This window comes from Drosophila persimilis, unplaced genomic scaffold (genome assembly GCF_003286085.1).
Source record: "Drosophila persimilis strain 14011-0111.01,24,50 unplaced genomic scaffold, DperRS2 tig00000000-arrow-pilon, whole genome shotgun sequence".
NCBI classification, from domain to species: Eukaryota; Metazoa; Arthropoda; class Insecta; order Diptera; family Drosophilidae; genus Drosophila; species Drosophila persimilis.
In genome coordinates, this window is record NW_020825288.1 from 11,666,914 (window position 1) to 11,679,714 (window position 12,801).

The following is a 12,801-nucleotide window of genomic DNA, read 5'->3' on the forward strand; positions in this document are numbered from 1 at the left end:
AGCAGAAACAACAAGGGAAATGCAGAGAACGCCTTGGCGCCAGTCCCCGCTTTCTCCTGCGTTTGTCGTCTCTGTTTGCCTGCATTCGCTCCGTTGGCTGGCAACTTTCGTCGCCTCGGCCTTCGTCCTTGCCACTGCTTCCTTCCACTTCGCTCCTCCAGTGATTGACTGTGCAGTGCAACATGTCTGCTTCCTGCCGCTGTTTGGTAATAATTTTCCCCGAGTTTATTCGCTGGCCCCGGGCGTCACTTGCCTCCGCCCGAAAGATGCGTGTTGCATTTGCCTGTCGAGTGTCGTCTGTCGCCTCCAGTATGTTTACATGATTGTGCACAGGAGTGTTTGCCCGTCCCAGTCCCAGTCCCAGTCCGAGTCCTCCCTTTTCCACTCTCTGCCTCTGCCAGAACACTCGAGTGCTGTTTGCCTTTTCCTTTGAGCCAAATCGCAGCAAATTATATTTTTATTGATTCGGCAAACATTTCAGCGCGATTTGCTCGATAAAAGCTTGGCTAAAGTAGCAAAGTGAATTAATTTGAGCAGCCAGCGAGCCAGCGAGAAGGAGAGAGACTTGCATTTTGCAGCTTGCATTTAGCATACTGCGCATACGCCAGCGACAAGCCGGATTTAGATAGCGGCACAGGCACAGCGGTTCAGCGGCACAGCGGCACAGCGGCCCAAAAACCGCAGCACTTGCGACAGAAGCAGCAGCAACAACTTTTCGCATTTACCCAAAACTTTTGCACATTTTCTTGTTACTCGGTTGTTGCTGCTGTTGTTGCTGTTGGGGGTTTTTGTTGTTGGTCCCCTTCCTCTTTAGCCATAGTCCCACTGAGCAAATTGTAAATGAAAAAGTTTTTATGTTATTCAGTGTTTGCAGTGGGCGGATCCGCCGCTGCTGCGACCCCTCGCCCCTGTCTCTTTCTCTCCGTAGCCGCCTGTCTCGTTCTTTCCGTTTGGCGGTTGCTGTTGGTGTTTCTGTTGCCTGTATCTGTCGTTATTGCTGCATTATGTCTATTGTTGTCTATATACTCGTACATTTTTGTCGAAAGTAATTGTAAATGCTGTTCATAGTTTGACTGTCGACTCTCCTTGGGCGCTCCCCCACAACTTCTCTGAATCCAGTGACTCCTCTGACTCCCGTCCCCGCTCTTTTGTGGTTCTGTGGTTGTCAATATTTGCCCTTGCACTCACTTCAACAGTTTCCAGTTGCCCAGTTTTCCTCCGTTTTTCCAAGGCAAACACAGATACTTATAGTTAAAGTCAACCAGGAAGAGGAAAAAGTGTGTCTGGTTTTAAATTCCTGAATTTATTTTAGTGGGTTTAAAATAAAATAAACAAATACAAGCCATGGAAAAAGAGAACTGTAAATACAGAGCGGAAATGTCGGAACAAACCGGAAATAGCAGTGGCAGTAATGGCGACGCTGCATAAAATGCATGCATCTCAAAAAACTGTAACCAAAAACGGCAACAAAAACAGAGTGTTTAAACCTTAAATCAAGCCAGCTACACCGTTTAAAATTGGCAACATAGTCAATAATAATCAGCAAAGGGAAATCCACCAGAACCATCAGCAAGCTGAGAAGGAGGAGAAGGAGGTGGACCCAACAGCCACAACATGACCCGCTTTCGTATCAAGAACCTGAAAATCCTCTCCTGCTGCTGGCTCAGCGTGTGGGTGACGCTCTTTGGAGGCGCCCTGCACCTGGCCCGCTGCAGCGAGTTCCCCGAGCGGGAGTGCTGCGACCTAACCACCACGTCCACAGTGGGTCCGCTGCCCATGCCGCCGGCAGCGATGCCCACCGACAAATCCCTGTCATCGGCCACAACGGCCTTGGAATCGGACCTGGCCATCGGACGATCGGGTAAGTTTCACAACGGAGACAGGCACTATTCATAGTGCCATAAGTGAGATGGGGACTGGGCACTGGGGACTGGGGACTGGGGAGACCGCATTACTATTCATAGTGCCACTAAAAATGGCTGCCTCAAGTGGCCGATGTCTAATTGCCAAACGATATTTAACGCCTCAGTGGGCACGACAAGAAAGGAACAACAGCCAGAGGGCTGTTAATAGACAGATAGTGAAAGGCATCGGAACTTACGCTCCAATTAACACAATGACCTTTTGAGGCAGCATCGATGTCGCTGAGGCTTCTGCAACAGTTTCAAATGCAATGGATGGGGCTGGAGTTGCGGTTGGAGCGCCTCTAACCAGCGGGCGTCTGGCGACGTGTTGCAAAAATTTGAAATTCAAAGCAAACGTCAGCTGTAAAACAATTTATATTCACTTTGGATTGAGGTTTTGTTTCGCATTTTATTGCGCGACATCGGTGGGGGAAACACTCTGCCAGAGACGGACAGAAAGCGATGCGGTGCGAAAAAGGGTATGTACTTTATGTGTGTACGTCTCAGTTTCTGGTGGCACCCCTCGTATTAAATGTTTACTGAGCATTGCTACGTGCTTTAAACAGCAGAAGCAACCAGAAACAACCTGCAAAAAGAAAGAAATCCAAACCGAAGTTCTACTTACCCTTAAAAAGTGCAGTTTTCGATTGATTATGTTGCAGTTGTACGATAGTTGGGGGTAGTTAAATAGAAAATGGAGTCTTCATAGAATGGATTCGTGATTCTGGTCTACAAATATTATAACGTCTGAAAGAGGACAACAAGTAAACTAATCTTCCGATTCGGATTTTGCAATTGTAATATACAATATTTATAAAATATGTTTTGTTATCTGGCCCCTTGGGACACGTGTGCTATAGGCAAAAGATGTTCCTGTGCACTTGACTCACTTCCAATCGACGGAATTCCAAGAACTGTCTAGGAAAATCACTGTCTAATGCAGAACGAAATTGATATTTTATTGAAATGAATAAAAATAGGATCTACAAATAACTTCCCAATGCCCTTAGGCCCTTGGCTTTTGGCCAAAACCAATGTAGACCATTTAATTGCACTTTGCACGGCGCACAGCCGCTGGCACTGCCAACAGGACTGTAGCTGTAAAAAGTTTGTCCACTCCAGGAGTGCGGAAAAGTTTTTTGGGCAGCCAAATTCTGGTTTAAAATTCCGGTTGTATTTATCCGTAAATGTCAAGTTAGCAACAAATTAAAAATGTCAGTGGAAAAAAGTTGAACGGTCCGCCTCGATGCAACCTCTCCACTACCCCTCTCTCCACTGAATAAAATAACTATGACGGGCATTCAATTGGTTCAAAGAAAAAGCCGAGTGCATTAACCCACAACTGCACTGAAATGAATCGAAGCAATATACGCACCGGCTGGTTAAGGTAGCGGAATAGCCTGAGGGCTATGCCTCGTAATTGAGTTTATTAAATAATCACCGATATCGATTGGGTTCGATTCCGCCCCACCTGGCACTCGACTTCAATGGAGCTGGGCACTGGTGGTGAGGAGGGAGTGGTATTCGTATAATAATGGGAAATTGTGCATCACAAATGCAAAATGCAAAATGCTCAAAAAGAGAAGTGGATTATGCAACAAGCGTGATTGACTGGCTGACTGGGCCCGGGACAGACAGGGAAAATTAGTCATTAAACGATGCTCTCAATATGCCAGACGCTTTGAGTGAAACGAAACGCAGGTCGGGAGAACACTACAGAATCGATTGGACGTTAAGAAAGCGAAAGACGAAAGACGAACGGTGTAAGGGTACGGTGAAAAAGGCAGAGACGAACTGCAAAAAGGACATAGTCCTTGCTGCAATGAGTTTGACGTTGAGGGACATAAAAATTTCCGTTCTATGTAAGCTGCTTGCCCCTTTTTTCCATTCTCCTAACAATGTTACATATACATATGCTTGGCCCAGTCTATGGTCCTTTCGTCCTGCGACATGAGCACCCGGACGCAGACCTAGACACGGACATGGACACAGACACAGACAAACGTGTGGAAAACGCTGAGAACATCTTGCAGTTTATGTATATAGCTTTTAGATTGAGTTTGCACGAATGTACACAAGTTGTTCGAATTCGAATTCGCATTTGAATGGGAAATTTCCTTTAGTGGCCATCGAGGATGACGATGTCCTTCTCTACGACGGATGTGCCTCCTTGAAATGTGGATCTGTCTGTCTGTGTGTCTGTCTCTACTGTCGTTGGGCTGAGCCATGACATAAGATTTTAATCAGCATAAAATTTTCGTTATTCCTTCGATTGCTTGCTCTCCTTATCCTTGACATATGTATGAAAAAAAGAATAAATTGGTCAGTTGTAAAATGGAATTTCATATTTAATATTTGGCTGGAAGCGCTTCCACAAGTCCGAGCCTTTCACCTTAAAGCCTTAAAGCGGATCTCAAATTGTGTTTCAGCCACATTTTCCTGGGTAACACGCTTACGCTTCAATTTTAAACACAGCAGACACTTCACTCCACACACAAACACTCGTAAGTTATTCCACCTTAATTATATTGCAACACCCCGAGTCGACTCGAACCAACCCGATGCGATGCAATGCGATGCTCGACCCATTCCGACCCAGTTCGAAGCCGTACGGCGTGCGGCGTGCACACAACGCGCCCAGGTGCCTGAAGGTCCATGTAACACAATGTTTTATGTACTGGCCATGCTGCACGGGACGAGGCGTGGGAGGGAGAGGGGGAGCGAGCACCGTATGTGTGTGCGTGAATTAGTTATGAAGCCAAAGTCAAACTGGGTCAGCCAGCAGTTCTTCTTTTCCCGCTGCAAAGGCTACCATGGCCCGGCTCCACTGCCCTGTACTGCCCTTCACTCCGCTTCTGTTTCAGTTTCAGTTCGAGTCTGTGTTTCATTCACAGCTGCTGCTGCTGCTGCTGCTATTGGTGCTGTTGCTGTTGCATTGAGTGTGGCCATATTTTTAGAATGCCGCCAATGCCAATTTAATGTTATTGCGTATACGTGCCGTTGGCCATGAGCAGACGGCATTATCAATAGTCTCTGCCTCGTGCATTGTGCCATGCATACATTGTATTGTACATTTACAGCAGTTAAAATTGTAATTAAATTCAACACACACTCTCACATAAGTAATGCAAATTATTATGTATGCGTGTCAGCCAGCTGCCACAGAGAGCATGCCACAATGAAATGCAACAGAAGTAGAGGAAAAAACAGCAACAGCCAAGCAAGAGCTGAATTTTCGAGTGTTTGGACTAAGGAATGCCCGCTACTCCGAGGGTTTTATATTCGTTTTATATTGTCATGATGTTTAAATGTGTATTTTATATTTTTATAGGATATGAAAGACTATGACAGGCTGCGATATTAAAAAAGGGTAATGAACAATAAGTAATATATCAATTTGGATCACTATTCTGCTTTAAAGAGACTTTCAGAAAAGAGGAGACAAATATCATTAAAATTCTAGGTAGTAATTATTTCTGGCTTAATCGGTAGATCTTCATTTGATCCCTAGCTGAAGTGATTCTATCACCATTTAGACTAATCTGCACAAATGAAATATATCCTTGCATACGATTACACGGTATGAGAACAGGGGCAGCATGCAAATATTTCAATTTGTAGCACACTCGGCCGACAAAAAACAAAACCTAACCCCAAGAAGAAGCTTTCTGCACTTAACCTTCCTTCCTGGTACGAGTACAGACTCGTCTTGAGGTTCTGATGTTGATGCTGATGGTGATGGTGGTGTTCTGGCGTCTGCTGGCGCTGTATGAATACGACCTTCATCAAATCAACGAAAGGTAGCAGTAGCAGCACTCACTCACTCTCTTTCGCCAGCTTTCTTCAGCGCACTGTTTGCCAGGCAAATTAAAAATTCAGCACAAGACAAAAAGTAGCAGTAGTAGAAGCAGCAGAGGCGACGACGACGACGACCTCAGAGCGATGGCAAAGGTTGTTCTGGCCCTGGTCTCGACCTGTCTCGATTTCACTTCAAATGAGAAAAAATGCTCCCCGCTGCTACAAGGGCCGCAGAGGATGGTGGAAAGCCAGCAAAAAGTAAATTAAAATTGTGTGTTTATTTGCACAGAATTCCAGCAAAGCAAAGAGCAAAATATGCTGCCTCTGCAGTTTGTTTGGGATACTCCAGACCCACAGTGCTCAGTCCTCTGTTGGGTTACTGATGGTGTCTACTGCCTTTTAAAGCCATCTATAAACATAGGTTTGGGGTGAAAGTTGAAAGTCAAGGCTGCTAATTAAGTGTTTTTTTTTTTGGAGGGGTTAAACACATACAGCATAAGCATATAAGACTCTGTCAGCTTCAGTTCCAGTTACAGCTCGGGCTCAAGCTGGGATTTACTCTCGTGATTCCCTCTGCGCCTCTGCCTCATACATTAAAAGTTGCTCTCGGTGTCTTTGTCTGAGTGTGGGATCTGGATCATGCTCTAAGCCTCAGAGCTTAACATCAATTTTTAAGGGATTACCCTTTGGCTGAATGCGAGGAAATCTTACCAAAGCATGAGCTAGTATTGTGGTATTGCCCCACTCCCAAGTGGAACTCATTTAATTGGGCAATTTTCAACATTCATATTCATAAATAGACGGCCATTCTTCCAATTTTTTGGCATTTCATTAATGACACTTTAATGTGCTACAAAATCCACCGACACAGCTGGAAGAATAAATCACATTTTTCCCCCATTTTGAAATAGAACCCCGAAGATACATATATCACCGGCAAGCGCCCCTACACTCATCATCTATCAAAATTCACTTTTCATATAGACTCCTCCTTTGCCTGGATGTCTGTCTCTGCGTCTGAATGCCACACATTTAACCCGCACGTAGACTCAATTTTAATATAATGGCGGGGTCGGGGGCGGGGTCCGAGGCTATGACGAGCCCTGAGTTGAAGGCATATCAACGACCTAGTAAGCATCTTTATACAATTTCATGAGTCTGTCGACAGACGAAACACCCACATACACGCATACACACCCTGAGATACAGGTACAGGTACAGGTACAGGGGACACCTGGCGAAGCGCCCGTGTACTTTGCATAAATTTGTTATGCATATAAAATTAAAAGCATATTTTTAGGCGCTCGCTCAACTGTGTGCTGTCGCGAGTCATGTGTTGATATTTTTATGGCAAATACTCGTAATTTGTAACTCTTCCAACTCGACAACTTCAAAGATACTCAGATAAACACAGAGAGAGAGAGAGGGAGAGATAGGGAGGGAGAGAGTGGAAGAAGAAGAGGGACATTTATATAAATACGCACCGCAAAATTCATCGGCCTACAAATGAGCAAAGTTTTACTTTTATTTGATTTGTACGAGACACAAAACGAAAAGACCCAGCCTTCTGGCTGTTTCCTCTTCGCTTTTCCAGCCTTCTTTTTTTAGCCCCAAAACAAACGGCAGAAAGTTAAGTTCAAATGAAAGCACACAAAGAAAAGTCATACATACACCAGGAAAATCAGGCAAATGGTGGAAATATTAACACGCGTGTGTCTTTGCCAGTCTTTGCATGTCTGTGAAATTAAAAATGAACTCACACAACCGCCATCAGTGCCAGTGCCAGTGCCAACGACAGCAACACCATAACCATCCACCATCAGTGGCAGAACCACCATCAGCTTTGGATGTTAGGTGAAATCAAAATACATTAACGCGTTGCGTGCCTCAGACTGTGCCCCCCATCTCTCGGATGATGAGTGGGTAGGCCACTTCATCACCATGTTGGCTAGAAGGCACGGCTGGGCTGGGGCCGATTGCGAGTATATGCAAATATTTCAGGCAAACCAAACCGACACTCCCCCACTGCCAGCGGCTTAAGTTTGCGTTTTTATTTAATTGCGGAAATTGTGGCTTCGCCCCCACATCCCACTCCCCAAAAACATATCCCCACGAAAGATTCTTGAGCTTGCGTTGCCTTTATAATTTCTTTCATAAGGCAACCAAGCATTGTAACATATTTTATGGCCTTACATTTTTCTGCTTTCATACGTTTTCGTGTCGTGTCGTGTCGGATACTCGTCTGCTCAGTGGATCTCCGAAACATTCTCGGAATTCCAAGCAGATATGAGTTTTGATACCGTCGAAGTGGTTGCAGCTTCCCCTTTGTAGGCCGATTCCCGCTCCCCTCCTGTGTGCCACAAATTGAGTCAAGTGCGACGCCTGATGTCGATGGTGGAAAAGGCAGCTGAGGGAGAGCCTGGAGCCCGGAGACCGGACGAAGAAGTGAGACCTGGAGCAGAAGATGTCTTTCCCGCCTCGCTTGACAAACCAAACTAATTAGAAAGTCACTTTTGATGGCGTTTCAGGCGCTGCTCATCCCGTTCCCACACAGTTCCCACAGGTCGAAAGTCGTGGGGCATAAAATTAAAAAACCCACAAAAAATATGCCTTTGCATGGAAATTTTTTGTTCCTCATGTGAATTTTATGAATGTTAATATAGGAATGCCTAAATATAACCAAATTATGGTCTGAGCCAATGCAATTTTACTAATTTGTTCTTGATTTCCGCACTTCTGCTTCGTTTCAGGTATGTTTGTAATGGCTGATCCATTATGGAAGCCGCGTATGCGTCATATGCCGAAATGTAACTTTATTGATTTCAATTAATTGCCAGGCATTTGAGCTGGTTGCAGTTAGAGCAAGAGCTCATAAATAAATTGGAAATTGGAAAAGAGTCGATGCCGATCCGAAACAAGGCAACAACAAATGGCGGGCAATCAGCCCGTAAGTGGCTTACACGAGGCCGAATATCGATGTTGCCGCACGATGTTGCCCCATGCCGCTTGTAATGTGTTTGAGCGCGGGCTCCGTATCAAACCATTACGATCTAAATGACACTTTGACAGGAGCGGGCCATGCCGGGCCAGGGAGCCAGGGAGCCAGAGAGCCAGAGAGCTTGGGGTGCGGTTACCTGGATAGGCAGGGTCAGGAGTGGGGTCGAGTCGAGTTCGGTTCAAGTTGCACGCAGTCGATGGCGGCAGCGATAAGGGGAAGAAAAATCGAGGTAGCGCACACACCCACACACTCAAGGCACACGCTACTTAACTGTTAATATTTAAAGTTGCAGCAGTGGCAAGGGGAAGCAGCAGCAACAACAGGAGCAACAGCAGCGCACCGGAAGCGGAAAGCTTTTCGCCTGCGGAAGTGTTTCGTGCGCGCCAACTTTATATAAGCAACGGCGATATGCCTGAGTACGAGTGTGTGTACGAGTATGTGTCTCCATGTGTGATCTGTCTCTGTGGGGGTTTCGTACACTCCTTGCCACTGCAACCTCGTGTATGCAGACACTGCATGGAGTATAATGACAAAAGCAGCCCAAACAACAACACCCCAGACGAGCACAATGCGTTTAAGGAGCCAACACTTACGCGCTTTTCCATTGTAGGGGCTGCTATTGTAGCTTTTATTGTTAGTGTTGCTCTTGTTGTTGCTCAAACCCGGAGAGGTAGACGTAGACTCTAACGAACCGTCGACAGTCTTTGGCCAGGAATATGCCTCCCCCTCTTCAGTGCGCACCTCGCGGCTAGGCAAACACTTTCACTAAACACTTCGCTGGATGGTTGGGTAATGTTAAATCACCTTCTCCGACTCGGAGTTACCCTTCTCCGTGTTACCATTCTCAAAATCACTCTTCTCGGAGCTCCCAACCCCAGAATTACCACTCGCGGAGCCTTTTTACGAGTTCATATTCTCTGAATTTTTCTTCTCCAGGATCCCCTTATCCGTTGTACTCCTCTTACCCCTGCGATTGCTTCATTTTGCCCCGTTTCTGACTCCATTTCCGCGCTGCCAGTCGATGATTTTCGTCGACATCTTGTTCGCCTGCTGCCTTCCGTTTGGTTTGGCTTAGCTGCTGCACAATCACCGCAGCTGCTTTGCATTTTTCAAATGTTTTTCCCTGTTCCAACCCCTCTGGTACGGTGTGGCAACCCCTGTCGCTCTCTTGGCGACCTGCGACGACTGTCGCGTGTCTTTGTAGATTGAAAAACATTTTGCCGTGATTTTTTTTTGTGTCTGTTGTGTACTTTTTCCTGCTATTCTCCTGGCATTTTCACATTTTGTATGCATTTTGTTGACAGGCTGAAAATAATCTAGGTGGGGCTGCCGCCGCCGCCGTGCATTTATTTATATTCCATGCAGGATCTCTGTCTCTATTCGCATATAACATATAAATGGTTTTACTACGTGAATATCTGTCTCTGGTTGTTGCTGCTGCTGGCTTTGAGCTAGTTATAAATGAAATTTTAGGCGATTGTTTATATGCTCGGTTTGAAAGCGAAGCTCAAGAGAAGGCGAATTGGGCTTCTGATTGCACTTTGAGATATGCATATTCAAAGAAAAGAAAAATTTGCTCTTGTCTGGTGAACACGAATTTTCCCAATGATACTGACTTAAATACTGATACGCACTGAGAAAGGCTTCCAGCGCTAATCGTTTCTGAATCCACCACTCTTAAGTAATGACAATTCAAACAATATGCCTATCGATTCTATTCCAATGGCTGGTTCCTTGTAGTTGGGCTCCGCTCTCGAAATTGCCCCAATTATCGCCTTAACCCGTTGTGTAGCTGTCGCTTTTCGACGGACAGACATGTCATGTACGACTGTATGCTAGTTTGTGTATGTGTAAGGCCAAACTAGTCCACTGCCACCCCATGGCACGTGTGCTCATCTGTGGGTTGTGTCTTTGTGCACACACAATTATATCTGCTTGCATGGATGCATGACACTCTGAATGCCAGGAGCGTTTGTAATAACAATTTTGGATATAATATGCATAATTCATAATTTTTGCGGTCACTTTCGAGCGCGCTGTTAATTCAAGCGTACTTTTGAGTGCTGCCTGAATTTATTGACATTTATGTGATTTAATTAAAATGGAATAAAAAGTGCAGACAGTCAGGCAGGGCAGGGAATCAAAAGCGGCCACATTATATATATGCATAAATTAATGGTCATGCAAGTAAAACAATTTAAGCATCAAGTCCGTCCCTCTGCACGTCTGTCCGTCCCACTGTCAATTGGCCAAATTGAAATATAAATGCGAGTAAATAGTATAACTCGTATAAATAATTGAAGCACTTTCTGTTGCTGTCCCGACAATTATGCATCTGCAAAGTCGGCCAAATCTTCTGGTAAGCTTCATAAAAGCTTCCGCATTATGTTTACAAGCTAATAAATGTCAGCAGCAGCAGCATCAGGAGCATCAGGAGCAGCAGGAGCAGCACCGGCAACTGAAACTGAAAATGCAACTGAAACTCGAACTTCACTCCGGGAAAGCCCGAACGAAATGCAAAGCCAACAAATGGCCGGCAAGGACAAACAAATTAAGCTCCTGCATTTTGCATGAAGCCAATTGCATTTGGGCAGTCAGCCAAAGGACGGTCGGTCGAGTCCTGGACCAGATCAAGTTGTTGGCCATTGGGTAGAGCTAGAAATGCAGGCCGGCGAATGGCGCGCATGCAGGGGCAGAGCACACAGCTCCACCGATTATTTGCAACTCAGTGAAGCTGGCCTAATTGATTAATGATCCCCTCGTCCGAGCCCCCATCCCACTATGATGAATAGGCAGTTTGCAATCCTCTGCTGTTGACCTTTACCGCGTTGACCCAAGTCAAAGCTCCAATTTTGCATTGGTCATGGACCATACAGAGAGAGAGAGAGAGGGTCAGAGTCAGAGCCAAATAGCCAAAGAGGGAGGTAAAAAGGATTTTGATGGATATTGAATGTAGCATTGAATGACTGGTACGTGAGCGCTTATAAATAATAACAATTCAGCTAAACCGGAAGCCAAAGTAACAACTTCCTTTCGTACGAGTACAAATGCTAACCCGTTCCGTTCCGCTCATATGCCACTCACACTCACATGGCCCGTTCGTTTTCGTGAGTGTGTGCATTCATTTATGATTGAGTGCACTTTGAGTGTGCATGCATGTGTGTGTGTGTGTAAGTGTGAGTGCGTGTGTATGGGTAATGAGCATGCGAGCCTGTACGTGTGTCAAAAAAAAGGTCAAAAAACGCAAAATGTTCAAAATGAAACGTCAAAAACAACAAAAATTGCGTGTAGGATTTCTGTGTTGCCTGTATAGGCCTACACATCATCATCAACGTGTCGTAATACCCTCGAGGAGGGTGATTCGACTTTCAGAGAGGTTTTTGCAACGCAACGGAGGAGGCATTTTTCATATGTTGTAAAGTCTACACATTCTTGAATAGAATCAAGAGACGTTTGGACTTATATCATTACGATTCTTTGCAAAACATTTGTAGCTTGTCCACGTGAGGGTCAAAACAGATGGTCTTTTCATCCCAGAATGGTGTGAACGCTCGAAAAATTATTGGAGAATGCATGGCTTTCGCAATCAAGTAAAGAAAAATTTTACACAAAAACACCACCTATCATAGAGAAAAGAACCTGCAAGGTATCTAAAGCTTCGACGCTGAATATAGCTTTCTCTTGTTGTCCTTGTTTTTGTGACTCCTGTGCTCTGGCAACCCTTTTTGACTCGGTTTTTTGTTGCCTGTTTTTGTGAATTTCCGTCTGGCATGAAATATATAGCTGACTTTCTTTTGCACATGTCTGTGTGTCGCAAAGTCATGCTGTAAAAAATATGTATTTGTGTGTGCGAGGACACGCAACAACACCAGCAAAAATTTAATTTGAATTTGCACATCAAATTCATGCATAAATTTTTAAAGCGACTGAGTCAGAGCCAGAACGAAACAGCAACAGCGGCAGCAGCAAAAAAAAAAAGGAAGTTGTGTGGCGTAGTAAAAAATGTAATTTATTAAGCATTTGCGAAAAATATACTCGCACAACAGAACGCGCGATTTAATCATTCATATGACCATTTATGTGGCACGAGATGCCAGAGAG

At 45.0% G+C, this 12,801-nt stretch overlaps 1 protein-coding gene across 4 annotated transcripts in view; it reads left to right on the top strand.

The window, feature by feature from the left end:
- Positions 1 to 1,614: 1,614 nt before the first annotated feature.
- The window catches only part of LOC6587658, a 58,595-nt gene continuing 47,408 nt past the window's right edge, over positions 1,615 to 12,801 (top strand). For 3 of the 4 annotated variants that reach the window (XM_026990326.1, XM_026990334.1, XM_026990337.1), the window contains exon 1: positions 1,615 to 1,861. In XM_026990326.1, coding sequence (XP_026846127.1) covers positions 1,615 to 1,861 — 247 coding nt within the window. The remainder of the gene's footprint in view (positions 1,862 to 12,801) is intronic. The other variant, XM_026990344.1, reaches the window with a different exon arrangement.